Below are 27,247 nucleotides of genomic sequence, written 5' to 3' on the forward strand. Positions count from 1 at the left end.
TGTCTGTCCCTCCTCCTGTCTGTCTCTCCACCTGTCTGTCCCTCCTCCTGTCTGTCTCGCCACCTGTCTGTCCCTCCTCCTGTCTGTCTCGCCACCTGTCTGTCTCGCAGTCCTCACTAAGAGGGCTTATTATGTTGCATTTAGTGAAACGTAATCTGCACACTCAACTGATTAAATACAACAACATTGCGCTGTACGTATGTTTTAAACATATTAGCTGGAGTCTCGCTTCAGATTCCCATTGAGAAATAAAAGCTGTTGAAATGTCACTTTAGAGTTAACACCCTTCATCCCTCGTTAGTAACGACACTCTTCATCACTCGTTAGTAACACCACTCTTCATCACGGACACTAATAATACTTTTCATCACTGATACTAATAATACTCTTCATCACTGATAACAATAACACTCTTCATCACTGATACTAATAATACTCTTCATCACTGATACTAATAATACTCTCCATCACTGATACTAATAACACTCTTCGTCAATGATACTAATAATACTCTTCATCACTGATACTAATTAGACTCTTCATCACTGATAACAATAACACTCTTCATCACTGATACTAATAATACACTTCATCACTGATACTAATAATACACTTCATCACTGATACTAATAATAATCTTCATCACTGATACTAATTAGACTCTTCATCACTGATAACAATAACACTCTTCATCACTCATACTAATCTGGCTGTTGGGCAGCTCAGTGCTGTTACATCCTCTCTGAGGTACAAAGCTTCTTTTCATTCCTCCATCATATTCATCAAGACCTCAAGTATCAGCAAAGATTAGTCTGTAGAGTATTATTTCAGCTCCTGTTTTGTCTTTTGCTCAGAAATTCACATCTTCTTATCTGCTCCCGAGGTAGCCCTGGAAAATGAGAGCCAGATGTGGTGATGTCATCGTGTGTCTGGGACTCCAGTTGTGTTCTATGAGGCTGCGGTGGTAAGTGGGGGCAAGGTTGGTGGGAAACTTGAACACAGCCCACGGATCAAACAGCTGATGCAGCATAAAGGTCTGTAATCAATGTTCAAACTAATGCTCGTGAGCATGGATGACGCTGAGGTCTCTGCTGCACAAAGCACGCTAGTAAATTCCTCCATTTATTAGAAAATGAGAGGAAAACTGGCGTACGTCATTGGTTGTTAAGACTTTCATGGCAGGCAGCTTCTCTGCTGTGTTTTCCTGGAAGAGTCTAATTGTAACACACATGCACTCACACATGTCAAGATGGCATAATGACATACATATTTCACAATACCGCAACCGCCACCTTCCCTCGTCACTCTTCTAAAGTTACTCATCATAAGCCACATCACTAAACATCACCATGGCAACTCTGAGCCCACTCCCCCCACGTTTCTGTGGCTTTCCGGGATCCCTTACCATACTTACTCTATTAAAAGTCTTAGCTCACAGCATGTTGATGTTGATTATGCATGGTCTCAGGAAGCCACTGGGTGAGTTGATTCAGTCTCTCTTTCATCCAAGTTTCAAGAAAATGTGATAAAGAAATATAAAAGAATATATGTATGTAAGAGGGCAGCTGCTTGGTGATCTTGAAGACACCTTTACATATTGAAACTGAATAAATAAGGCATTAATGATGAGACAGAGGCATGCAACTTTCAGTGTGCTGCTCAACTTGAGTTAATGCAGCAGGGAACTTCTGACAGCAGCCCACTCGGGGCCGTGAAACGGTAAATATCTGTGGTCCTTGGCATGTGCTTCAAACCTAACTCTGGGTCTTGTGAATCATTTAAAGAATCCCCCACTAAATGTAGAGAGCTTAACACAACACAGGGTTGGAATCCCTACTTTCAATTATGTATGATACATGTTTGGTAGTTTTCATCACAAAAACTAAAGAGATAGTTTGTTTGTGTATTTGTGGGAAACGTTGAAACAATTGCTTTAACAGAAATTATGTGTTCAACCTATTGCATTGAGAACTATGTGTTTCTGTAACACAGTCACACAGTATGGTTGCGCAGTGTTTTCTTTTCTCCACTAGGTGGCACAGCTGCCTCAGACTTGCAGTGTGTGTAAGTTTGCATTCATTGTGTGAAGAAAATGGTTGAGAATGACAAGTGAAAGATAGAAAGAATCTTGTTTTCAGTTTTTGGCTTTCCTTATCTTCTTTTGACATTTTTTAAATACTAATTAGTGTCACTTAAAGGACAACATGTATCATTAGATAAATGTACTGGAAATGGTCTCATTTTAAATTAACAACAAATAATATTGATCTGGAACATGGATGGAGTTTCACATTTTTAAATGTTTTCTCATGCAGAACTGTATTTAGTATTGATCAGTTAATCACTTAATGAGTTAAATATAGATAACCAACTCTTTGTAATTTAATTGAAGTTGAAAATTAAGTAACATTAAGTGGAACAACTAACTTAGGTATCAGAGTCAATGAATTATTCAGGAAAACACACAATAACAACAAACACATGAGACAAGTTCAAAAGATTAACATTTTTAATAAAATCCATGTCAAACATCAAAATACTGAAATGGCAAAAAAACAATTTTTTTCTACTTTTTTAAAATGTTTTACAAATCACAGTGGTTCAAAAATCTTACACATTTTTAGTTTCAAAACATTTTTGCAAAAAGGAGCAAAACATTCTGATTGTTGTATATTTTGTTGAAAGCCCTTAATAGTTTGTGAGTGTGGTGTGCTCTTTATTTTGCCTTTGTTTTAATACACACCATAACATGAGCAGTAAATGTTAATAAAACTCATGAGTCAATGGAAACAAACATAACAATAATATACAGTATATACGATTCACTTAGAAATGACAGTATAACCAGGGGCTAATCACACCATGTATGTCTATGAAAACACTCTCCCTATCCTTGGCCTCTCCATCCATTAAATCCCATTTATACATAAGCTTAATAAACACTGTAGATACAGTATGGTGAGCAGGTTCATTCCAGATTTACAACACTGTACTGTACTTTGGATAACAACTATATTCATTAAAGCGTTATATATATATATATATATATATATATATATATATATATATATATATATATAAATATAGTTGTCACCGCAAATATCTGCCTTTATTCCAACCAGTAGTCCACAGACACTGTTCCCCAAATTAGAATAAACTGACTTCATGCATGATGTCAACATAGTACATTGCAGCTAAATAGTGGAAGCAATAGGGTATACTATTGAATTTGGCTTAGAGAGAGAGACGGATCACAAGAAAGTGAAAAAGTAATAAGATATTTAAATTTTCATTAAGAAAACTGGTAAATATAAAGACATAGCGTACTTTTTACAAAAGTTGTATTAGGCTACATAATAGAAAGTGCAGGCACCTGAAAGTGTGCAAAAACATTTGTTCAAAACTGCTGGTTTGCTGGGTTTCTTGGTCATTTCTAATTTAAGCAGCTTTAGCATCGATGATATTACATACTGAACTTGTAAAGCTCCATATCTGTGTTATCATTGGAAGTTAGCACTGTGACCCAAATAGCCAGTAACTATGCTAAAATACCGTGCATTAAAGAAAGCTGTCTAATTAAACATCTGTGCTCACGTGTGTATTTCTTGGCTTAGTGAACTTTGATGTTGTGCCGCCAGCCTGTGCAGAGCCAAAAGTGTCATATTTCACTGAAGGCACAGGAAAGGACTATACATTTAATAAGGAAGGTTGAGCGTGCTAAGAAGGTAGCAAAGCTCCCCCTAAGATAAATGAGGAGAATGTTACAGTAAAAAGGGCGTGTTAAGATAGGACAAGACAAGCCAGATGAATAACACAACTCAGCAGCAGCATGTGACTTTGGCCTGTAGCGGTTAGTGAGGAGCAAATATTGAGGACTGAGCCAACACAGTTTACAATGTTGCATCTCGGTCACTCCCTTTTCTGGCCCATGACACCCATGATTATCGAATACTCAAGTTGTCATGAACTGGAAGTGAAAATATTGTAGCAATATATATTTTAAACATAAAGTATTTAATGTATTAAATACGGTCATTTCAGTTTTAACCCCCCAAAATTTAGCTTTCTATGGATTTTTAGTTTCATGCCCAATATCTTAAAATTCACAAGAATAAGATTGATTGGAGTAACTACCGTAACAGCATAGGCGACTTCTGCACAGCAGCAACAGATCCTCTGTATTAGTTTTTCAAGAAAATGTCGAGGCATGTTATTTAATTATGTATAATTAGTGATGCTACCTTGAGCTGTGCTGAGCTTACTTAGTAAAAGTTGTGCATTAAGCCACAATGCACGAAGAGAGCTACTGTGTGGTTCAGAGCCAACTACACGTTAACCAAGAAGCTGAACAAGTTATGTAATTCAGCTACTCACTGAGCAAGTTGTGGGAAATTCTGAAAGACTGAAGAAGAAGTGGAAATATCGTGCTACAATCAGGTTTAAAAAATAAATCTTACATAAGGAGCAATTCATGCTAAGCACAGAAAGGTATAGTCGTAGATACACAAAAAAAAAGGAAGAAAGTGCATTCCAACATTCTAACAAGTGAGGCCACCATGCAAATTAACCACATTACAAAAGTGGTTGCACTCCCCCAGCACACAGGCCAGCCAGTGCTCATTAAAAAGCGTTGCTTTCTCAAAGTCAGTGGTTTTAAAGTTACCATACAGGAATCAACCTGCTACTCAATTTAATCGCATCCTCTCAATCACCTGGTGAGTGGAGAGTCCTTCTACATACAAATAATTACCAGTCTAGAAAACATACTGATCAAAGGCCATAGGTTTTGACCAATCCACTGTTCTGGACTTTAAAAAAAAGTTTCATTTTAGCCTGCTTAAAAACAAGCAGCAGGCCTTTACGATTCTCAAGAGGCATCACTGCAGTTGGCTAAAAAAATCCCTCTCAGGATAATGGCTGAGAGTGCATAAAGCAACCAACCATTCCATTCTAACATTATCATGTCCACCACTGCAGAACCTGTCTGCAGGTTGGAACTACGATGTTGCTGGTTTTTTGTTTTATCCAACTATAAAAAGGCACACATACCAAGATAAGAGGCTTAATGGGTCATCAATAAGACAAATGTATAATAGCCATCCCTTCTATGGGGAACCAAAACTAGGCCATGGAAGTCCATCAAAAACTGTCCCCCAACTTTTTCGTCTTTAGGTTTCTAAATGTCTAAATTCCCAAAGCTCTGCACTGGGATGAGTTTGATATATCAGTGGAGTAATTCTAAATGAAGTAGGTTGCGTCTAATGCTGACTGAGACTTGTTCACTTTTTACTCTTTTCAGAGAGGAATCAGCTCAATTCTCACTTGGGTCTCGTGATATCCTGTCTGACTTCTATTTCGGTAGCCGACAATTACTTTAAGACGCCTCCCATTGAGAACGGCTGAACACACAACATGTCTCACGCAATCCATCTATCTCCTATAGTTGGGTCTGGGTAAAGCTAAGGGGCGCAAACCCTCAAATAGAATGATGTGCAAATAGAAACTCATCCCCACAAGGTCTCGTTTTCACATTCAGTGCTAAAGCCCCAAGAAATTATCACTCTTAACGAGAAAATACGATTTGCTCTCATATGCAGTTCTTTTGAGACAACACCGCAAATTTAATCTAAGGAAATATAATTTTCCTGGTTAACAAGGAGGCATAACAGATCACACTGTTTTTGAATTCAAAAGCAAGACATTTCAAAGTTGTAACCACTGTATGTAAAGGCATACATCTATACATGTTAAAATCAGTGACCTATTTATTACCTTTTATAGACAGACAGAGCAAAATAATTAAAGTTTAACAAATGTGTCAAATTTGAATACCATCATCAATATTCTGCCCGTTCATTGCAGGTAAACACTAAACAGCCAGACAGATGCTTAACTGTGAACATAACAAAGCTAGTGTGTCTGTGTGTTCATGTGGACACTGTCTCATTGTGACTCAAGCACCATTTTCAATTCCAGCCAGAGAAATGGAAGGCAATGTCCAGCATTGACAGCCGTATTCTTCTGACAGCACAGACACCACCAGGAGAAGGGATTCAAATCCCATATCATCCTGCCTACTTCTCCCATGAGCCACTTTCTCTTTTCTCCTCAATCCCCTCTTGCCAAAAAAAGAAGCAATGAAGCAGAAATTAAGAAAGTGAGGAAGAAAGAGATTAAAATAATTACAGCTTTGGTATCCAGTATTAGGTGAAAATCCATAGTCAGTGACCGTCTGTTTTTAAATGCACTAATAACACTGTGCTTTAGCTTTCTTATAACACTGTAAGGACTAATACTGATCTTAATAACTGAAACTGGAGTGAATCACAGGCACAAAAACTAATGTTAGTTAGTGTGAAGGTTAGTGCCAGGGCCCTGAGCAGTGCCCCTAGTGGTGTAGGGGTGTAAAGGCAGGCTGGCTGAGGTGCTTTGACTCAACCAAGTGGTCATGGACGTAGTAACAAGCGCATTTGTTTAATGCTGCATCCATCATTCCTCAATGGCAGAGGTATCAAGTAAGGCTAGCCCTCTTTAGCCCCATCGTTGCTATAGAGTGGTCACTTTGAATGTCTCTGAGGTGCATCAAGGAGAGCTTGTCTTATGCTTTATATGCACATGTGGTGTGCAGGAGAAGGGGGCTGGAAGTGCAGGGGTTGATGATGGACACCAAGGGCCACTTCAGGACTAGACAGGAGGCTAATAGCAATGATCAAGCCTTCTGACTACACCACATTGCTAACAATTGGTTGCCCTTGCACCCAAACCTGGGCTCTAGAACAGTCCTATTGTTGCAATGGCATCATGGTTTTCAACACGTCCTGGGAGTAGTGTGCACCATTGCCCCTGATAAGCAAAAATATGTAAAACGGTCAAATAATATCCAAATAATAATTGCATTGCTAAGTGTCAGGTTTCTGGGAATCCAGTGCTGGCTTTAGAGGGGTGGATCTTTTGCACCAGTCTGTGTGTGCAAACTAACAGTCTACGTAGAGGTGAAGGCAGAGGTGAGCTCCCCGAGAGGAGCTGCAGTGGTCAATGAGAAATAGTCTTAAGGTCAATGTGAAGGAATGAGACTGAGATAAATAGAGAGCCCTTGCTCCCAGTCCAATCACTCAAAGGCTGGGACACTGGGAGTGCTGGTGCAGGGACAGAGCTCTTGTGTAGGGGACAAGCGGCTGCACTGTACCACTGCAGACCCTTATATATCAGGGCGTCTGGGAAGCACTCAACTCGGAAGCATCACTCAGTCATGCCAACCGCAAACATACACTCGCACACCTATGCACATAACCTTCAGTTAAGTACACACTTGTCAGAGAAGCATACCACAATGCACTCAAGTCACCCACAATTATGAAGAGGCACATACATTCCCTCAAACATGCTGACATTCAGGCATAGTAGCACTACGAGTCATTTATCTACTGATAATAGAGGGTTCAATACCAGGGCGGGGGCTGGGGAGGGGGGTTGTTTAGTTATCCTGGATGACCCAGGTCTGGATGAAGATGTAAATGGAGGAAAACCCTCTAGGAGACGTGCGGAGAGGACGAGGGGTGCCTCCAGAAACACCAACCCCGTTTGGTGTGTTGCTTGCGCAAGATCTCCTCCTCGCGCTCACGCTCCTTCTGTGAGCGCAGATAGCGGTCCTCCTCTTTTAGGAACCACACAGGAGGCCAGCGCTGCTTCTCAAAGTGCTTCTGGTTTTCTACAGAGAGGGACAAAAACATGTACAGAAAAGGGGACTTAAAAAAAAAAAAAAAAAGGTAGGGAAGATTTCAGGTCTCAATTCAGATACGCACTGAAAAAGAAAGGGAAAAATCAACATCGACAATTATTGGTGCACAGTAAGTGACTGTAAGAATAAGAAAAGGTGAAATAAGGAAACAACTAACAGTAATGTAAAGGTGTAAGGATAAGTGAATAAGGAGAGGTCACACAAGATTACCCATAAAACCCATGAGATCAAGTGATTATCATTCTAGTAGTTGTTGGGCTTCCCCATGGTCACATTACAACCAACTCTTTATAAAATGTGTGTAAAATGTATTCACACCTTCATGAAACACGAGGATGGATATTGCAAGACAGTCAGATTTAGTTCACTAAGCTCATGAGGGGCATATGTGTTTCTCCTACTACTATTTAAAAAATATTTCAGCTTACTTGTATCAGGGGTTTTTTTCCAGACAAAAATGTTATCTTTCCCACTGAAATACAATGCTTGCTATGAACAAGTCACAGCATGCCATAATTCCTTTGCAGTGTGCTTAACCCAGAACACTTACTTCTGTTCAAACGAGCACTGCAAAAGTAAACTTTGTAGGAGTTTTACTGAAGGGAAAGCTGCATGTATGAAAGAGGACTATCAGGGCCAAGAGAGGCGAGGTGCCTGTACCTGCTGACATGACCTTCATGTCTTTGGGAAACTTGCGGCAGATGCTATTATAATTAGTGCAGATGTGATGGAGACACCAAGCTGATAGTTGCTTGGCGTTGTGGAACTGCAAACAAACAAAAACACAGAGAAAGTAGTTACTACAGCTGTGAGAGAAGAGGCCTTTAATGATTTAAGGGTGAGATAAGGGAAAAGAAAAAAAATGTTTTGCAGGGACTGACCTGTGCGAGCTCCAGGTAAGCCAACACTTGACCATCAATGTCACCTCCTTTTGCTGCCAACTGGAGAAGCTCATCCACAGCATGCTGCTCTGGGGATGCATACAATGCACACAATAATGTCAATATTACATGTTGTATTGCACCACTGACCTGGGCTGACACATCTCCTAGTTATCCCCTAGTCACAAATCAGTAGTCTGTCTGGCAGTCTGCAACGAGCATCAACTCACTGCACCTACACTCTTTTGAGTCATTGATGAAAAGGGTATTTATGCCTGATAAAGCTTAATTCTGAAAACCATATTCTGCAACATATATTCAAAAGAAGACACTCAAGTAAGTGGCTCTCTTTGCAGCTCTCTTTACCTGTGAGGGCAACTAGGCGTGGCAAACACAGACGGTTGGAGAGAATAATAAGTTCAATGGGCTCCAGACCAGGAGAGGGTGTCAGCAGACCGCAGTACAGGAACTCCAACACCCCGCGCATACAGGCTGTGCTGGTGTTAGGAATGGATACCTGGAAAATGACCAGGTAAGAGAAACAAAACAACAACAAAAAACATGAGTTACAAATATAGACGTTCATTTTCATGAGAATTTAAAGACACAATGATATGTTGGCAAATATATACTAAATTACTGTAAGCGTAAAGTCTAGAAATGGGGTGGGGTGCAAAAAGACAGTAACAATTAAAGCAGTGTGGAGTGTATTTGGAGGGAAAGGGCAGAGGACGTGCTGTTCTGGTAGCAGTCTTTTTGATCGAGGCTCAGATGAAAGCGCTGTCTGGGGCCTAGTGATGTGAGCAATATGGCTATAGCTTAATACCCAAAAGCACACGCAGGCCACCCTATAAGACTCTTTTCACAAATGAGACACTCAGAATGACTATTAATGTTCTCCTGAGAAAGAGTATGCTCTTATAATGAATTACAATAATATATGGACATAGGACATAGAGATGTAGGCTAAATGTATTTGACTATTAGTGATGCCTGGACCACTCCAGACATGCACAGCTAAACATGATTTTATTATTAGGGTCAAACAACATTTAGTTTTTGGGTGGGGCAAAAGAACCACAGTCCATTATAAAAAAACAACCACTTGCAAGGGCCGCTAGATGTCGCCATAGCATCAATCAGACCTTCACTACAAAAGGTACTGGCCATGCTGCTTTTAAGTGTAGCCCACTAACACACTTATAACACACAGTTATATACATAAATTAATAAAAAGAGCAAGACCTTTTTATGCTCCTAATTACTGAGAGTCGGACAAACAGCAAACAGAAAGTCAGTGGCGGTTGATGTTGTTTATGCCCAAGAAGGACCAAAGGAAGGCAGGTGATAATGGAAGTGATGACCTGCCCCCTCCAGGAGCTCTCTGAGTGTCCCCACTGAGAGGCTCTTCGACTTACACTACCCTGGCCAATTAGGAAAATGTCAGCGACCTCTCGTTACGACTAAAACGTTACAACACCAAGACTAGGGTGATCTCCAGAACTTGAAGCCCCAGCTGGGGCCAGGAAGCATTAATGAGTGGGCATATCCACAGAATGGAAAAGACCCATCAGCTGTACTGACACATGTTCTTTTGTCCCCTCATTCTGCCGTCTTAGAGCTCAATAAATAGTTTAGCACAAGTTTACATTATTGTAAACACATAAAGGACTTTAATTAGCGCGGTTTTATAACACTTCCTGGATTGTATTGCTTCTTAACTTGCAGACAGTAAGTTGAACAATGTTGTCAATCTTTGTATAACTGCTACGGAAACTGGATTATGCCAATTTTGTAAATCCTTTTTTATCTGTTCTCTTTAATTACTAATATTAATATAAAAAAGTAGAGGCGTCTTCAAGAGCCATTTTCTGTTTCTAACCTCTCCTGAACAATGTTCAAATGTGGTTACATTTTTGCTGTCTTTTTATACATGTGTATTTGTGCAAATAAATAAATCTTCCGCTCAGAGAGAAAGCAATGATGAAATCAAAAAAGGGTGTAAATGAGATATATCAGTCTTTGAAGGGCTAAAAAAAAAAAGAAAACTCAAAATAATGTGTTGCTGAGGGAAAAGCAGTGAATCGTACAGCCGCCGCCACAGATCAGGTACTGAGTAAAAGAGAAAGAGTATGAAACTTGACGTCATTCTTCCTCTGCAGTGAAAAAAAGGACATGATTTACTGTTAAATGTGTTATCTCCTCTTTACCTTTACAGACTTCTCAACAAGTAATACTCCACTGGGATGCAAATAATGGTACACACTAAAGAGCCTAATCCAGGGGTGTACCACCACAACCCACTGAGCAGTAAGATGTATAATGGACATTAAACCTGCCTTTTGTTTCCTAGTTTTGGACTACTACACCATAGATTTTAACTATGACATGCTCATTGTGTAAGGTGTCTATAATGTTGATAAAACCAATAAAGCCACACGTAATAAGGCTGATAATGATAATAAATTAGATTGAAACACATATCTTAATGCTTTTCTGCACTGAACTAGTCATGTTGTCGCAAAACAGCATCGCCACTGAAATGTGTGAATCTAAAAATACTGAGAAGTGTGATGTGAGCATGGAAATAGAACCGCACGGGCTGATCACATGCTACTCTCACAGTTATAGTCCCAGGTTCTATGAATTATTATATAATATATTTATATAATGATCTTCCTAAACCTATGAGAACAGATGCAATATGATAATATGATGATATATTGTGATCATAAGCATAACCCATTAACTGTTGTGTCCGAAAATGATGAAAACCCACTTGTGTAATTTGATACATTTTGTGGAAATCAACAATTTGGTTTATTTTGTATAATTCCAAGTATATTGCCCTGTATAAAAAGCAAATAACTTATCTTCTCAATGATAGATTCTTCACTTATATTTTGGAAATCTCCATTCCCACATCTCTTAATATTTTCACCAGTATGGATTCTCTTTTCGAGTCACTGAACAGAACTGGACCGTCTGAGGTGTCAAAGTCGTTGACTTTGTTGAAGCTGTTGTTCTAAATGCTCTGCTTCTACAAAAGACCAGTGTTAAGTGCATTTATGCTAACAACTTCCTGCACTAAATAGCATTTATCCGTGAAGATGTGTGCCTCAAGGTGAATACAATATGTTGTGAGTCAATGTCATGGAAATTATGTAAATGCAATCTGTGCATTAGCAACACTTCATATATTTTTATAAAATACATCATTTAAGACAGCAGACAATCTGGCAATAGGCAGCTTGCCATTGGCATATAAAATCCAATTTAATACCAACATAAAAATGCAGATACATGCAAAATATACTGAAAACACACTCTCATTAACACAAGTGACGACAGTTTCATTGTTCAGTCGCCCTTTGACTCTTTGTCTCCAGCGCACCTGCCTAGTATGCTGTGCCAGCTCCATTCCATAAACAATGCCACAATAGCCACTAACATGAACCATTTAGAGTAACCATAGACACCGGCAGCCCATCAGCACCAAACACTGTGCCCCCTCAGTGATGCTGGTGTCCTGTGCTCACCACCGTCCACAATTACTGCAATGTCTTGTTTCACACCCACTCACATGGTGTGTTCTGGAATAAAATCCAGGCCATCCACGTAGAAAAACAAAAAACCAAAAATTAGTTTAGATGTCTTCTTCTAACATGCCTTCTACTAACATGCCTTTGAGCTGTACACCTAAACTGAATACACAACATCTGTATTCCTTGTCTGTCCCTCTCTGATTACTTCCAATCCTTCTGAGGGCCTGAATCTATGTAACCTAACCCGACTGACCGTGAAAGTAATCATACCCCAGAGGATCTGGTTCGGCAACACAGTCCAGAGAGATGCCACTTAAAGACAGACGGAGACATGAACTTCCTCTCTGATTAGGTCAAGTCTGCTGCACATGTACATGAGAAGCACCAAGCATCCAGAAGCTGAACTCAGGTGAAAGAGAGCACACCTGAAGAAACCAGACCCACCACTTGGAGAAATCTGACCTCAAAAGAGGGACTATTCTGAGACAGGTTAGTTAAACATACTAATTCTGCTATCACAATGGGAAAAAAGTCTGTGTGTCAGAGAGGCTCACAAGTCCTCAAGTCAAGTCTCAAATCTTTAAGGGGAAAGTCCAAGTCAAGCAGGGCTACTGTATTATCATCACTCCTTTATCTATTCGCAGTGTGAGCATTGATTAGTTGTTTGATATTTAATCACTTTAAAACAGGCTATATCAATGCAATAGGGAAAAAAAGAACACAAACATTATTAGGTATGCAATAATAACCATAACGTATTGCACAATTACACTAAAGATAGCTTATTCTCTACTGTAGCTTAACACAGCAACATAGTCTTACAATACTCTGTGTAAGACTTAAATGTGACTTGAGTCCAAGTGGTACATGTACATTTTCATTCACTATGTGCTCATTATGTGTGCAAGGCCTCCAGGGATCTCGTAATTGCAGAGTTACAACCACATTTGCAGGTGAAACAAAGGTTTGTAGGTCAATCTGATAAAAGGCCAGTAAACCTTCACATACTAGAAGCACACAATGAGAACAAGACACACATTTGCAGGATTTATAATGTCAGGAGGGTAAGACATCTTCCAAAGTAATACATCTTTTCCAAGCAACCTGGTAACCTTTGCTGACTCGCTTCTGTTATCAGCTGTTGCTGCTGTTGTTTGGTACAGGAGTAGGTTGCCCCTAAAGGCTGACCTGAGTTACCTTCCTAAGATTCAGGACACAAACTAAATCCCTGCTCAAAGCTTAAAAGGTAACTCCACCCTGAAGCTCATCCCGGTACGTCTGAACTCACCTCCTCAATGTAGCTTTCCATGAAAGAGCCTCGGAACATGGCAGCCATCCAGCTGCAGCTGGAGATGAGCAGGGGCTTGTGGGCCGGGAGGCAGCCATCGTCCAGTCGAAACACCACATCTAAAACCGGGGTGGGAAAAGAGCATTCATCTCTTGGAGTGCCACAGAAGCCCAAGCTACAGAGAGGGAAAGACAGACGTCCACACACACACACACACAGAAGGCCAGACAGACAGACACAGAGACATAGACACAGGTAGACAGACAGAGAGATAAATTGACCGAAGGGCAGAACAGCCTTTGACACAGAGTGAGGGAAGGAGAGCAGATGCAGGGCACTAGGTCATGGAGTAAATCCTGTGTGGAATCTGGACTAGTTGGTAGAGAAAGTGTTGATAAGGAACACAGCAACTATTGTGTGTATTGGTGTTGCAATGGGCTAAATCGGGAGGCAAACAATTTCATTTATCTTAAAAACAATCCTTGATAACTGGGATGAAGCTGATCTGATAATGCAGTTGTTCCTGCAAAATGTATCAATAGAATCTCTTATAAGCACTTTATATGAAGATTCCCATTGCTATAATCATGAAGACAACAGATACATTATAGAGAGAAATGAATGTGAGAATGTGAGGCTTTGTTTAGAGACAGTTGATGTCTGGCTCTGGCTGCAACATGTATACATAATGACAACATGTATACATAATTGCTTAGGGGAGCACACAACACCAGGAACGCACAACAAGCACACGGGAGTGAACGAAAGACAAATCACCTGGTCACTTGAAAAAGGACTTCAGAACCAGGTAAACCACAACATATAAAATGCTTCTTTGTTGGCAAATATTCAATGGAAAGTATGTGATCAAAATGTACACATACAGAATGTACATTTCCAGAGACTGAGAAAGAATGCTGGACATTAGCCAAGTATTTAATGTCTTTCTCGCGCATTCTCCTCATCAGCTTTTCATAATCCTCCACTATTCACACTCTCACACACATGCACACACCTACAGACAAACACCTACTGGTGCGTGTGTGGAAAACATCCACAATAACCAATGTTACTGAAAGTATTGAGGCAGTGTTTGTGGTTGGCACATTGGTTTACCAGCAAAGCTGCCTTTATTGAGACACTCCTTGATGCGGTTGGCTCTGCGGACGTGGAAAGCCTTCGTGATCTCCTGGTTCATGAAGCTCTCTCTGTTGAGAACATTGGCCACCATCATCCGCAGGTCAAACACCTCAAGCAGCTCTGCGATGGTGGCCACCTGCATCAGATCGCCTCGGCTCTCGTCCAGACTGCCTGTGTACAGGTACTGAAGCACTGCCTGAAACCAGAACAAATTCAGAAGTCAAATATACACATTGCACAATAATGTAAGAATATGTTTTTTTGAAATCTTGTTAATTTAAAGTCCATCACCTTAAATGGTTCTTCCTGTATAAGCGCATCCATGGCGACCACAGTCATGAGTCGTGGTCGTCCCATCATGGGATCATCAACAAGCTCCAGACACACACTCAGGAACCCCCTTCCCCATCCTGAAAGGGCTCGACCAGTCCCCAGTGCTCCCAGGGAGTAGTGGGCTCGAGAGGGGAGCGCATTATCACTCTGGGAAGTCCTCAAAGAACCCTGCTGGAGCAGCTGGGGTCGATGCAGGCCCCGCACTCCTCCATCTACCCCGTCTTTATCAATGTCCAGGCTCTTAGTGCGCCCAGCTTGCTCCTTGGCTCCTCTCCTGCTCTGCTCATCTTCCTCTCCACTCTCCAAGTTTTCCTTGCTCTCCTGCTCCACCCCCCGTGGCCCCATGCATAATCCACCAATATCAAGGGTGAAGAGGTCATAGAACTTAGAGCAGGACGTTGCCAGATATACTTTGTGTGCAAATACGCGAGTGGCACCACCGTGCAGAAGGAAAAGAACATCTGTACACAGTGGCTGGCAGAAAAGGGAATCAGGGCCCTCGCCATCTGTGGGAGGCGGGTCTGGAATGCCCACAATGGGGCGAGGCGGACGAGGAGGCAGGAAGGGTGCCTGGAGAAGGGGCCTCTGGACCTTTTTCAGGTGGGACTTCCAGAACTGCAGGTGACGACGGGAGATGAGGGCGGCTCGGATGGCATTGTCGAAGACATCTTTGACTCCAAATTGGGCAACAATGCTGGTCTCATAGTAGGGAATCCCAAGTTCCTTTGCCACTTCGTGGCCTCTCTCTGGGGGAAGGATGTCGGTAGGTTTGATTGGTCTGTGGGACAGGAAGAGATAAAGATATAAAGACAGTGTTCAGATAAAGATGAAAGTGAAAGTACAAGTAAAAGGGAAGCAGGAAGTTGAGAATTGTTTACGCAATTCATCTGAGAACTCATTTTAACAATATGTATTTCTACTTTCATTTTACGACTAATACCTTTTCATACTTTTATGATGGAATAATTGGGAGAAAAGTTAATGAATGGAGCAGACAAAAAATTACACAGGTTTTTCTTCACAACATCAATCAATAATAAGTAGAGCAATTGTCAATGTCTTATTTGACGTGATTGAGTTACTTTTACGCTGCTACTTATTATTGATAAACTGGAGCCACCGGAGTGCATGTTTATCTGAATTTGTCTGTTAATGCCTAATGAATAAGGCGTCTCACTTGGCTAGGGGTCGTCGTGCACGGTTAACTGCATCAAGGTCGGCATAGCGCAGGTCCAGCTGGCAGCCAACCAGAATGATGGGTGTCCGGGGACAAAAGTGCTTGATTTCCGGGAACCACATGGTGCGTACGTGGCGCAGGGAATTGGGATTAGCCAGAGAGAAGCAAAGCACCACTACGTCAGACCTACAGGTAGAGGAGAGGTAGAACAAAAAAATGTCATGTACTTATGACCTAACAGAGATCATAGATAAGATGGAAAAAAGATGGCACGGGGGAGCTGATTTATTGTGTCATGAGCAAGAGATTTCAGCAGAGAGAAGACATAGGGCCTTTGACGGAGTAAAGGTGACATAAAAGAAAGAAAGAAAAAAGAGGTCAGGACTGAGTCACTGAACATCTTGTCAGTTTATGTTAAAACATGTGTGATATGTGTAAAGAAGAAGCTTGTTCGACTGCTTTAAGGCATTGTGGGAGCATCAACAGTGTCATCAAGAAAGCTGGGGTCACAAGACGCATGTGTGTGGTTGGCTGGGACTGTGTGTGTGTGTGTGTGTGTGTGTGTGTGTGTGTGTGTGTGTGTGTGTGCGTGTGTGTCTGTCTGTGTGTGTGAGTTTGTCGGGGCCTCTGGGCTGGTGATCTGTGTGGCCCATCTCTCTCGTTCTCTTTCTCTCTCTTACGTAAATATCCCTAAGCCCTCCAAAGCTACATGGACCACAAACAGAAGGCTAAGAATAGATCAGGATACATACACAGACAAATTCATTTCCTCAACCAATGTGTTTGAGCAAACACACAGCAGCACTTACAGCTATTCTCTGGTGCTGATATGTACGCCTGTGGCATGTTTACACATGTGTGTCTGTTTCTAGGTTAAAATCAAGCTTTGTGTCAGTGAAACGGATCATTTAGAACTAGTACAATGATTACCATGCAATAATCTATAATTCCAAAATGATCTACTTTTTAAAAACACACAGGGCTTTGGACCCCAGCAGCACAAGACCAGCACTATGTTGCATTAGTATACATTCGTCAGGTAGTCAGAATATACCAGAGGAAATGAGGTGCTAAACCACATCCTGAACTTGAGAGCAGCATGACACACCAATTGAACACTTTCAGGAACATGGCCATGCTACTGTCGAAAGAAATCTATCTTATCTGCTTGTTTTATTCATTAACTTTTAAAATATTGACTTTACTTTGTGCATATTATGTAAAAACTCCAGCAAAGAGGGGTAATTCCCCCATTTGGAATAAAATTCAACAGTTTCAAGTCTTTAAAAATCTTTAGAAAAGGAAGCGTCCTTGAAGATGTTTAATAAAAATACTTAATTTGTATTACTAACATGCACCTAAGTAAAAAGTTGAATTACACAACACTATATCAGATATGTTTAAGTGTGACACAGGTTCCATAGTCCAACTTTGCTCTCACTAATGTAATCTCTGAAAAGCTCCTACTCCCAAGGACACAACACTACCAACGCATTACATCACATCTCTCACGCACGCGCACACACACATACACACACACAACTGCCATTAGCACTTTGTCAAAGGATCATTACCATGGTTAAGTCTATATGAGGTCATGTTATGTGTACGTGCCTTTGTTTTTTGTGTCTACGGGATTGTTGTACAACCTAGGCTTTACTGCCATAGTTTGTAACAGTATACCTTTATGTTAGCACAACATAATATGAATATGAGCCCAAGAAAAATGTTAAACCTTGATAAATCTTTCAAAAGCAGAGAATTAAGCTAAAGTAAGGAACATCTAATACCAGATTAATCCATTAGTACTGATGCTTTGCACTGCAGAGCGGTATGTACATGTATACGTACATATAGCTTTGTCTGACTGAGAAAGCACATGCAAGTCAATCACAATTTACCACCAACACCAATGCATAATAAATACCTCCGCCAGTGACTGGTTATCTAGTGTGTGTGTGTGTGTGTGTGTGTGTGTGTGTGTGTGTGTCCAAACTCTACAAAGGTCATCAGCTGCCAGATTATGTAAAAGGTGAAACATACATAGACACACAAACAAACATAAATGTTCTGTTGCAATAAAGCAATGAATGGCTCTACTTCAGACATACGTACCAGAGCAATATGATATTGTTTTGCTTATTGAGTCAAGAAGCAAAACTACATTTTTATTTTCATAACAACATTCTGCTGACTGAAAAGAAATGTTGAGGTTGGCTCAGGTTAAGTTTGGCTTAGCCTATTTTCTGAACAAAAGCATGCAGAGTAGAGGAGGTTTTAGGAGCAGCAAAGTGTCAAGGGTATAGAGGAGGCTAATGTTGGAAGTTGAGTTCCAGGGTAATGAGGGAGAGGGGAGGTGAGGCAGAAGAGAGTCTGAGGGCAGGTTGGAGGAGAGGGCATGGCCGAGATGAACAAGTGGACGAACATGGCTGGAGGAGGAGGAGCAGCAGAAGGAGGAGGAGGAAAAGGAGGAGCAGGAGGAAAAGGAGGAGGATGAGGTTGATGCCCTGATGCAGATGCCAGGGAGGCAGGCTGGTGGAAAACACCTGAGCTGGTACTGTGTGACTGCAGGCTGACAAAGCATACAGGACATGCACACACACACACACACACACACACACACACACACCAAAGCATACACAAACAGAGGCAGATCAATGTACAAATACACAGACACAGAGGGAGTGGAAGAACACAACAGAAGGGAGGGAATTTGAGCCTCAAACTGAACTACACACAACCTGTCACGCAGACACACTTGCCAAAAGGTGACAGGGTCACAAGTTACACAAAGTGCATCCATCCACCCTTGAGAGAACTCAGAGATTGCCCAGTATGATGTGTACATGCATGTGTGTGTTGAACTCCCCTAATAATGTTCGAAATGTATCTTCACTTTTCTGTGTTACTGTCATGTGGTCAAGTTTGGTCACGTTTGTTTCAATTGGTATTTGCCGATTTTGCTTTGGCAATAAGTACTTTCGCATTTCATGCCAATAAAGCAGCTTTGATAAAGAGGATAGAGCGATGATCCAATCATGTCTGGTGGAGGAAGGATGTAATAGCTTGGGAGCAGAGTTCAACTAAAAAGTGTGGCAGCTGGATTACAAAAAAAACTTTTGGGTAAGTAAATGTTATCTGGGCATTTGTTTGTGTGTGTGACAGACGAGTTGCATTCTCACTGTTGGTTGCTTTCTCCTGAACCGTCAGACAATGAATTTGGTCACATATTAGCTCAAATAAATTGTGTCACAGCCTTACAAGTTGCAAGGTGTTCCTGTTACTGTGCATGTGTCTGCTCACCTGCCATAGGCAAATCGTCTGTCTTTGTGATGATCCCCAAACGTGTCCCATAGCCTCAGGGACACACTGACCTCGTCCACTACATCACGAGATCTCTCTAACACCTGAAAAACAGTCACATATTGCTGTAAGCAGGCCAGACGTTCATAGCTTCATTTGATAGTTTTTAGTGGAATTGAATGATTATGCCATCACTCTGGAAGGGATAACAAATAAATAAACAATGCACAATGTCAAACTGCATGGTCAACGTTTTTAGAATTAAGTTGTATTGCATAGGCCTGAAGAGAGGTTTTTACCTGTGATACATATGAACAATAACCAGAATTAGCCTGAGTACCATATCCAACAGTGTACCAGAGTGTGTCTATGTGTGGCTCTTTCCCCACTGTGTTTGGCTGTGTGTTTATGTGCATGTATGTGCCCACCTCCTGGCAGACACGGTACTGGTCGATGGCCCAGACGGTTGGCACGTGGGTGGCAAGCAGCTGATACTGTGTGAGGGTGGCATTGCAGGCCCGGGCACAGATTAGCCTGGTCTTGCCTACTGCATTATCCCCTACCACCACACATTTAATAGTTTCCACATTGGGCCGCTCATAGTCTGTGTCTATATCCATGGAGAGGGCCCTGGAGAGAGAGAGAGAGAGAGAGAGAGAGAGAGAGAGAGACAGAGACAGAGACAGAGAACACAAAAGAGGTTAATTCAATATTCATGGGAAATTAAAATCACATTGATAACACATCCCAGGAAAACTGACTAATTCTCGCCCGGCCCAGGCTAGGGAGGCTTTGTAAAGGCTCCCGTAGCTGTACTGACCAGTGTTCAGACTAGTCTGCCAAACTCCTCAACAGAACACATGGTTCGCAGGCTGAGGAATGAAGGGACCACAGAGCTATTTCTGTAACAGCACAGAGACAGGGAGAGAAAGACAGCGAGACTTCATGAGCTCACTGTCCTTTATTCGCTCATTGTCTGTCTTTCCCTGTATCCGTTCCCCTTTTGATGCATAGATAGCATCTTTGCTTCACAGAAAACATAATGCAAAAGTGATGAAACATCTACCTTGGCAGCACAAAAGACAGACACAAAGGCATTCCTAATAACTTTCATGTCAACCAGGAGCCCAGAGGGAGCTGTGCATAATCTGTTGGGTTCAAACATATTTACTCAAGGATTTACATAGAACGGAAAGTAGAAAAAAAAAGTGTTGTTGCATGTTTGACCACCTGTCAACTCTGCACTTAACCGGAGCACAAGATAGAGGTAGTGTGACATAGCTTGACTGACTTCCTCTTTTAAAACCACACACCCCTTTCCATAAACTGCTTACAGACATTTCTGACATGTCAAAACACATGTTAATATCTATTTTCTAAAACATTCCTGGAAGAATCTGCTGTATTGCATAAGCAGCCCACACACACACACACACACACACACACTCAAGATAATCAGTCCATCCGTACTTGCAACTAGTTCAAAGACCCACCCCATAAATAGAGCAACTGAAACATTCATAAAGGCCTTGCTGCTCCTTTGACGTGGATGCCAGTGCAACACTTCAGACCAACAGCCAAAAATGTCATCTATTCATCGGCTATATTGGCCACGTGTGCACCCTGCATCAGTCATGACTTGTTCTTCATTTCCCCACAGACCTCAATCCTGTTCATAATACCACTGCTACAATATCGAGCGTATTTCTTCCCCAGCAGAGACATCAGACAATAATTTACCCTGCCGACATCAACAAAAGCATATTTCCTATCAGAAGGAGTCCCAATTACATCAGCCAGAAAATACAGCACAGAGAGCCTACCTTTGTCTAAGTGAGCTGAAGAACAGTATCCATCAAAGAGGCCGTTTCTTGAATGGTCCATATGGAACAGATAGAACTGTGCCTTTCAGAGCTATGAATACCATTTTTCCCTTGACACCTGTCTGGCTGCGACACCCTCTGAGACACGTACCACAGGTAGAGGAGTAAGTTAGAAGAAGCAATAAAAGTGACCACGACCTTGCACTTATCTAACAGCGATCTGCCTAATGGTCATGGCAGCAGCCCTCTTTGTGCTGTATTAGGAAAGAGGGATGAACACCACAAGGGTTTCTGTAACATCCCCAAAATGAAAGGATGCAGAGTATTGTAAATTACTAGCATTTCCAATGGAACAGTAGATAAGCAAAGGGGATTGCAAGAGAAACAAGGCAGGGGTGGGATTATTAGAGTCTTAGAGAGAAAGAGAGGGACTGTCAGCGCAGCATTAGAATCAGTCAGTTATGCCACTGGGGTCAAACGGGCAAGACCAGCAATAACCGAGGCTGCTCAGGGGAACTGCTGCTGCTTCTCTCTAGCGTCAAATATGTGGTTCTCTAAGAGCAGAAGATGGATAGAGAAAAAGAGACCAATAGTTTAAGATGATGTCCTGACCCAAAGGAGTCTAGAAGTCAGTACGTATATAGGCATGTGAGCGTGCATGAGTGCATGAGTGCATGTGTGTGCGCGTGGTAATGAGCTTAAGGCCAGCCTATGAGGCATGGAATGATGCGAGCAGTGATGTAACCAGGAGGCGGAGTTGGTGGTGGTGTGCACAGCTTCCCAGGGGGGTATAGAGTATCCGGCTCCCAGATATCATCCTCCATCTGAGGCTCTACGTCGGGCTTGGAGTGAGAGTCTGGTCACACACCAGTTAACACACATAACACAAATTGTTTACTGGCACACCACTGAACTTTGGAGATAGGCACCTGCTCTCAGGTTTATATTTAAAGTGTATGAGCTTTCATCAACTTCAACAATTATTTTTAATTGCATGACTGAAGGATGAGCTGAAGCCGGAGACTGTGAGAGCAGAGCAGTGCAGCTCAGAGGAGCGGAAAGAGAAGCTGCATAGCTCAGGTTTCATTTTTGCCAACGACCTATAGTGAACTGTATACAGACGTCTAGACTTCATCTGCTGGCCAGTGTCATCTTCCCAACAAGGCCACAAAGGAGGCTGCATGGGCAAAGATGTGTTGTTTTTCAACAATAAAATGTGTGCTTGAAAAAGAGAATGAGATTATGTCCCAGTTTTTTTGTCTTTTTTATCTGTATATCTGACTCTTATAGTGACATATTGATGGGTGTAGGCAAGACCACAGTGACAGGAACGCTGTGACAGGGTCTCAACCACCCACTCTAAACACTCAAGCACCAACCTTCTGGTTTTTACTCTGGAATGTCGCGGATTGAGTCAGTTTGTGTGTGTGCGTGTGTTTGGTGCAGGAGGACCAGACAGACAAAGAAGCTCATGCATAATTTGGATAATGTGTGTCTCAGTATGGCTTTGCTTTAGGACAAGAGGAGGTTTCATAAGGAGATGGCTTAAAGCTCTACTTCATTGCATCTTTATTGTTGTTGTTTTTTTGACACAATTCCTGTCTAAATCCTTTCATTTATCCTTCTGTCTATCTATGTCTCTCTGGTTAGCTCCCCGCTGTGCCCACTCAACCTCCCCTTCTGACCTGCTCACAAACTCCTTCCAAATGTAACACTCCAGCTCACAGTTATTCCATTCTTCACTTCCCTCATTGTCTTTGGTAACCTCTTTCCACCGCCCTCTGTCTTGTCCTTTCACAGTTGTTTTTATCCAACATCCTTCCTCCCTTCAACCCCTTGATTTAGAAGTTATCTATCTATCCATTTATGACCTCACACTTTTCTGGATATCAATCAATGACTAGCATTTAGCAGAGAGCCCTCCCGCAGCAGGTTTGCTTCCCCCTCTGTCTCCCTCTCTCTATTATGCAACACTTTTAGCAATCCACTGGCAGCCACAGCTCATCCCAAAGCCCTCCACAGCCCCCATCTGCCTCTTTTTTGTCCTCTTCCTTGCAGCTAGAGTACACCACCCTGACTGAAGCCACCTGCTTCTCCGCTCTCTCCACCCAGCCTTGCAAAAAACATGACACCAATAACCACCCACTTTATAGACGGGCCAACACAGAGCTCTGGGGTTTGCGCTATCACAGGCCTGACTGCATATTCAAAGTGTCCATGTGTAATTGTTAGATGAAATGATGGCTACATGTGCAGTCATTGATGCAATCTAATTAATGTATAACTATTTATTTGCCTTTGAGCCTGTTCTCACGAAATAAAGTACTCATTCATACTTTTTAGGTGTATGTGTGTGTTTGAGACAGTGATTGCCACAGGCACACCTGGCATAGACTGGTTACATAACCTGGTCTGTAGCCTTTGCTTGGCTCCCTGAATGGCTGACAGGCTTCAGACACAGACACAGACACAGACACAGACACAGACACAGACACAGACACAGACACAGACACAGACACAGACACAGACACAGACACAGACACAGACACAGACACAGACACACACACACACACACACACACACACACACACACACACACACACACACACACACACACACACACACACACACACACACACACACACACACACACACACACACACACACACACACACACACACACACACACACACACACACACACACGTCCCTGCAGGTGGGCGTGGCCAAAGGTCATCAGGAGAGTGGAAACACCTGAGGTAATCAGCAGCACTGGCAACACCTGGGCGTTGTGTGCAAGTGCTGCATTTAAAAAGGCCCTTTGGCCCTCAGGACAGCGAGAGACAGAGCTCCTGAGACCTTGTTTGGCTGTCAGTAGGACACTATACAACATATTATACAACACTTCACACGCATGCACTCACCTCCACTGCTGAAACTACTGACTCCACACGCCACTGTTTATTCTACCTAAGTTAAATAAAACCATTTCTGTGAACTACTTGCTCGTGTTTATCTTCCTTTGTTGCTGTGCGGCCCGGTTTGTGACACAAGCATGCCAGCACGTACTTACCTCCCCCACTGCAGATGGTACTGGTATTATTGTGCTCACTGTGGCAGACTGGGATATGTATGCATCAATCCTAATGAATGAGAGGGTCTGTGGGAGCAGCATGTCAGCCTGTAGGAGAAAGCCATCCTCTCTTCTCTCTGCTGCGATGATGCTTTGTAAACACAGGAAGGCTCCTTTTGATGCCTTAATTTCCTTTATTCCTCCCATCTTCCTCCCATCTTACTCCTCCTACTCCTCCTCCTCCTCCTCCTCCTCCTCCTCCTCCTCCTCCTCCTCCTCCTCCTCCTCCTCCTCCTCCCTTGCCCATATTTTACACCTACTGTTTCTCTATATCTCTCTTGCTGTCTTCGATGGTTTCTCTTCATCATGTTTCTATTTCACACCCTTATTCTTTGCAGTATATGATCCAATACAGTTCATTATCTCTCAAGATGACTTTTCTTCTATCATCTCTTCCACTTTCTCACCCATTTTAACTTTTTCTTTTCTAGACATGTCTGATAAAGTAAATAGATGACGTGTCAATTCCTTTGCCATTGACCACAACAGTACTTTGTGACTGCTTTGACTATATTTTGAGAGACAATATTGCTAAATTGTTACCTTTAGATGCAGTGTTTGCATACAAAGTGTGAAAAAGATCATTTCACCATGTCGGGTTTAATGTGTAATGCTTGCCAACATAATTGTATATTCATATTTCGAAATACAATTATACCGTTTTCTAGATATACATATGATGATTTGATCCGCCTGTTATTCCGCTAAATACTGTGTTTAGCACCACTACACTCATCAATGTGAGCTCTCTCTCTCTCTCTCTCTCTCTCTCTCTCTCTCTCTCTCTCTCTCTCTCTCTCTCTCTCTCTCTCTCTCTCTCTCTCTCTCTCTCTCTCTCTCTCTCTCTCTCTCTCTCTCTCTCTCTCTCTCTCTCTCTCTCTCTCTCTCTCTCTCTCTCTCTCTCTATTCATAACTACCTGGCTCATTCATATTTTTTTTTGGAAACCGATTCAACAAAGTAGGCCATCTATTGTATTGGCATCCCCGTGTGCCGAAACGTAATGCAGGTACACATTCAGCGCGGTGGTAAGGTGTCTGTCATCATCTGTGTTGGAAAAGAAAGGTGGATATCATCCATGCCAAATGATGCGCTGATAAGTCTTGCGTAATGTGCCAAGCCCATCCGCTGCACTACAACACGGTTTCAAAATGATGTGAAGCATTATGTGCAGCACAAAAAACTTGAGCGAAAAAAAAAAATGTAATACATGTAAAATATGAGCCTTTGAGACTATTAGCCTACAGTGGCATTATAGCGATTTGAGATATTACAAATCCATTAAACTGTCTCCAATAAAGTCACCACGGCATGGTTTAAATACAGCTAATGCATTACGAATCTTTGGAGTAAAATATATTACAAGCAGTGTGAGGATTGCTTTGTGTAACAAGAATTGCATTGGTGGCATGTGACCCTGTATTGCTGCAGAAGGGGTCCCTACCTTCCGACGGTTCCGGAATTGACCCACATGCCACTGTGCTGGTCACTCAAACCGGACAAAGACGCGCGGAGAATGAAGAGGTGTTCCCGTTGTTTGCTGCCCTGTCACATCCTTTCCTCTCACTTCCCCTTCGCCGCCTTCTTAGTCCAGCGTCTCACAGTCCTCAATAAGTGTCGACTAGCTGTTGCACACCTGACGTAATGCTGCTGCTGCTGCTGCTGCTGCTGCTGTAATCGGACGCCGTTTAAGGTAGAATGTAAACATAGCTGGCTTAAAGATATTTCTGTTCTGAGACACCTCAGACCAGAAGGTCGTGTGCTTAGGTTGTTGTTTCTCCCAGCTGATTTCAGTGGAGGCACGCCTCCACGTTTGCGCGTCACTACACAAATTCAAGCGACTCATCTTGTGCTGCGTTCAAGTGCTGTCAGAAAAATAGCCCGTAGGGCATCTCCACTGTAATAGATACCCCCAGCTGCACGTCCGTGACATTTAGGGGTGAACTATACGTCCGGTTGTGCATTAATTCCAACATCATACTCAACCCCCGGCGGCTACAGTTTCTTTTGCATTTTAATTGTTTACTTTGATGTATAGCTTTCTTTAACATATCATCCAACAGAAGTGGCTGAACACTACACACAACTTATATTTAAGACCGTATGTGTCTGAAGAGGACCACTTTAAGGTTTCATAAGAGATTAGGACTTATGAGTCAATCGTATCCTGTAATGATGATATCTACGCCCCAAAAATGCTCTTTCCATCATGTTAACTCAATACATGCCGTAAAGCATGCTGCCTTTTGGTGGTGGAGCGTTCACATCCACTGCTGTGCTGCTTGTAGACTCTCATTATTACTCAAACCCGAGAGATAGGACACTTCAAAAGAAAATATATAAAAAACAATTTGTATATGTGTAAAAGTATAAATATCCATAAGACGTTAACCTCATGGGCAATGGAGAGAATTTCTCTTCTATGGTTATTCTGGGTGTTCATAGCAACTAACTACCACATAGCAACACTTATTCATTGCTACAAAAGACAGTGGCCAAAAAAGAGAAGGCAGATAATAGATTGATGTGGAAAACACCCAGCATGTTGCCCTGCACATTTTTTCTAAGATCTTGATGTCTGGGAATTACCTTCTGAAATGTTAAACTATATCAGAGAAGAAAAATGTTGACATGTTGCCAGGAGGTAAAATACCTCACTATTCTGCCAGCAAAGTGTGTTTTACTTAAAACTTAAGTTGCTTTGTAAATGTTGTATTATCCAATTAAATACTTTGCCCAACCATGTTTCAAAGACAAGAACCTTCCTCTGAGTCCATCTGCCTTTCATTGTAGCCAGGCCTGCAATTCTAGAGAAGAAAACGTGGATTTTGTATTAAATTGCATTTTATCTTACAATTAATGTTGGACATTTTGCAGTTTGGCCATGTG

The 27,247-nt window shown here is 41.9% G+C and overlaps 1 protein-coding gene across 5 annotated transcripts in view; it reads right to left on the reverse strand.

Annotated features, from left to right (window-relative positions):
- Positions 1–2,487: 2,487 nt before the first annotated feature.
- The window catches only part of rhobtb4 (Rho related BTB domain containing 4), a 34,417-nt gene continuing 9,657 nt past the window's right edge, over positions 2,488–27,247 (reverse strand). For 3 of the 5 annotated variants that reach the window (XM_034540948.1, XM_034540949.1, XM_034540950.1), the window contains 10 exons: positions 19,834–20,035; positions 19,406–19,509; positions 16,103–16,288; positions 14,884–15,703; positions 14,569–14,788; positions 13,453–13,571; positions 8,986–9,136; positions 8,620–8,708; positions 8,399–8,504; positions 7,530–7,708 (listed from right to left, as the gene is read on the reverse strand). In XM_034540948.1, the coding sequence (XP_034396839.1) occupies positions 7,530–7,708; positions 8,399–8,504; positions 8,620–8,708; positions 8,986–9,136; positions 13,453–13,571; positions 14,569–14,788; positions 14,884–15,703; positions 16,103–16,288; positions 19,406–19,509; positions 19,834–20,025 (2,166 nt within the window). In that variant the 5' untranslated portion in view covers positions 20,026–20,035. The other 2 variants (XM_034540947.1, XM_034540951.1) reach the window with 2 other exon arrangements.

The sequence above is a fragment of the Cyclopterus lumpus genome, chromosome 9 (genome assembly GCF_009769545.1).
Source record: "Cyclopterus lumpus isolate fCycLum1 chromosome 9, fCycLum1.pri, whole genome shotgun sequence".
Lineage (NCBI taxonomy): Eukaryota > Metazoa > Chordata > Actinopteri > Perciformes > Cyclopteridae > Cyclopterus > Cyclopterus lumpus.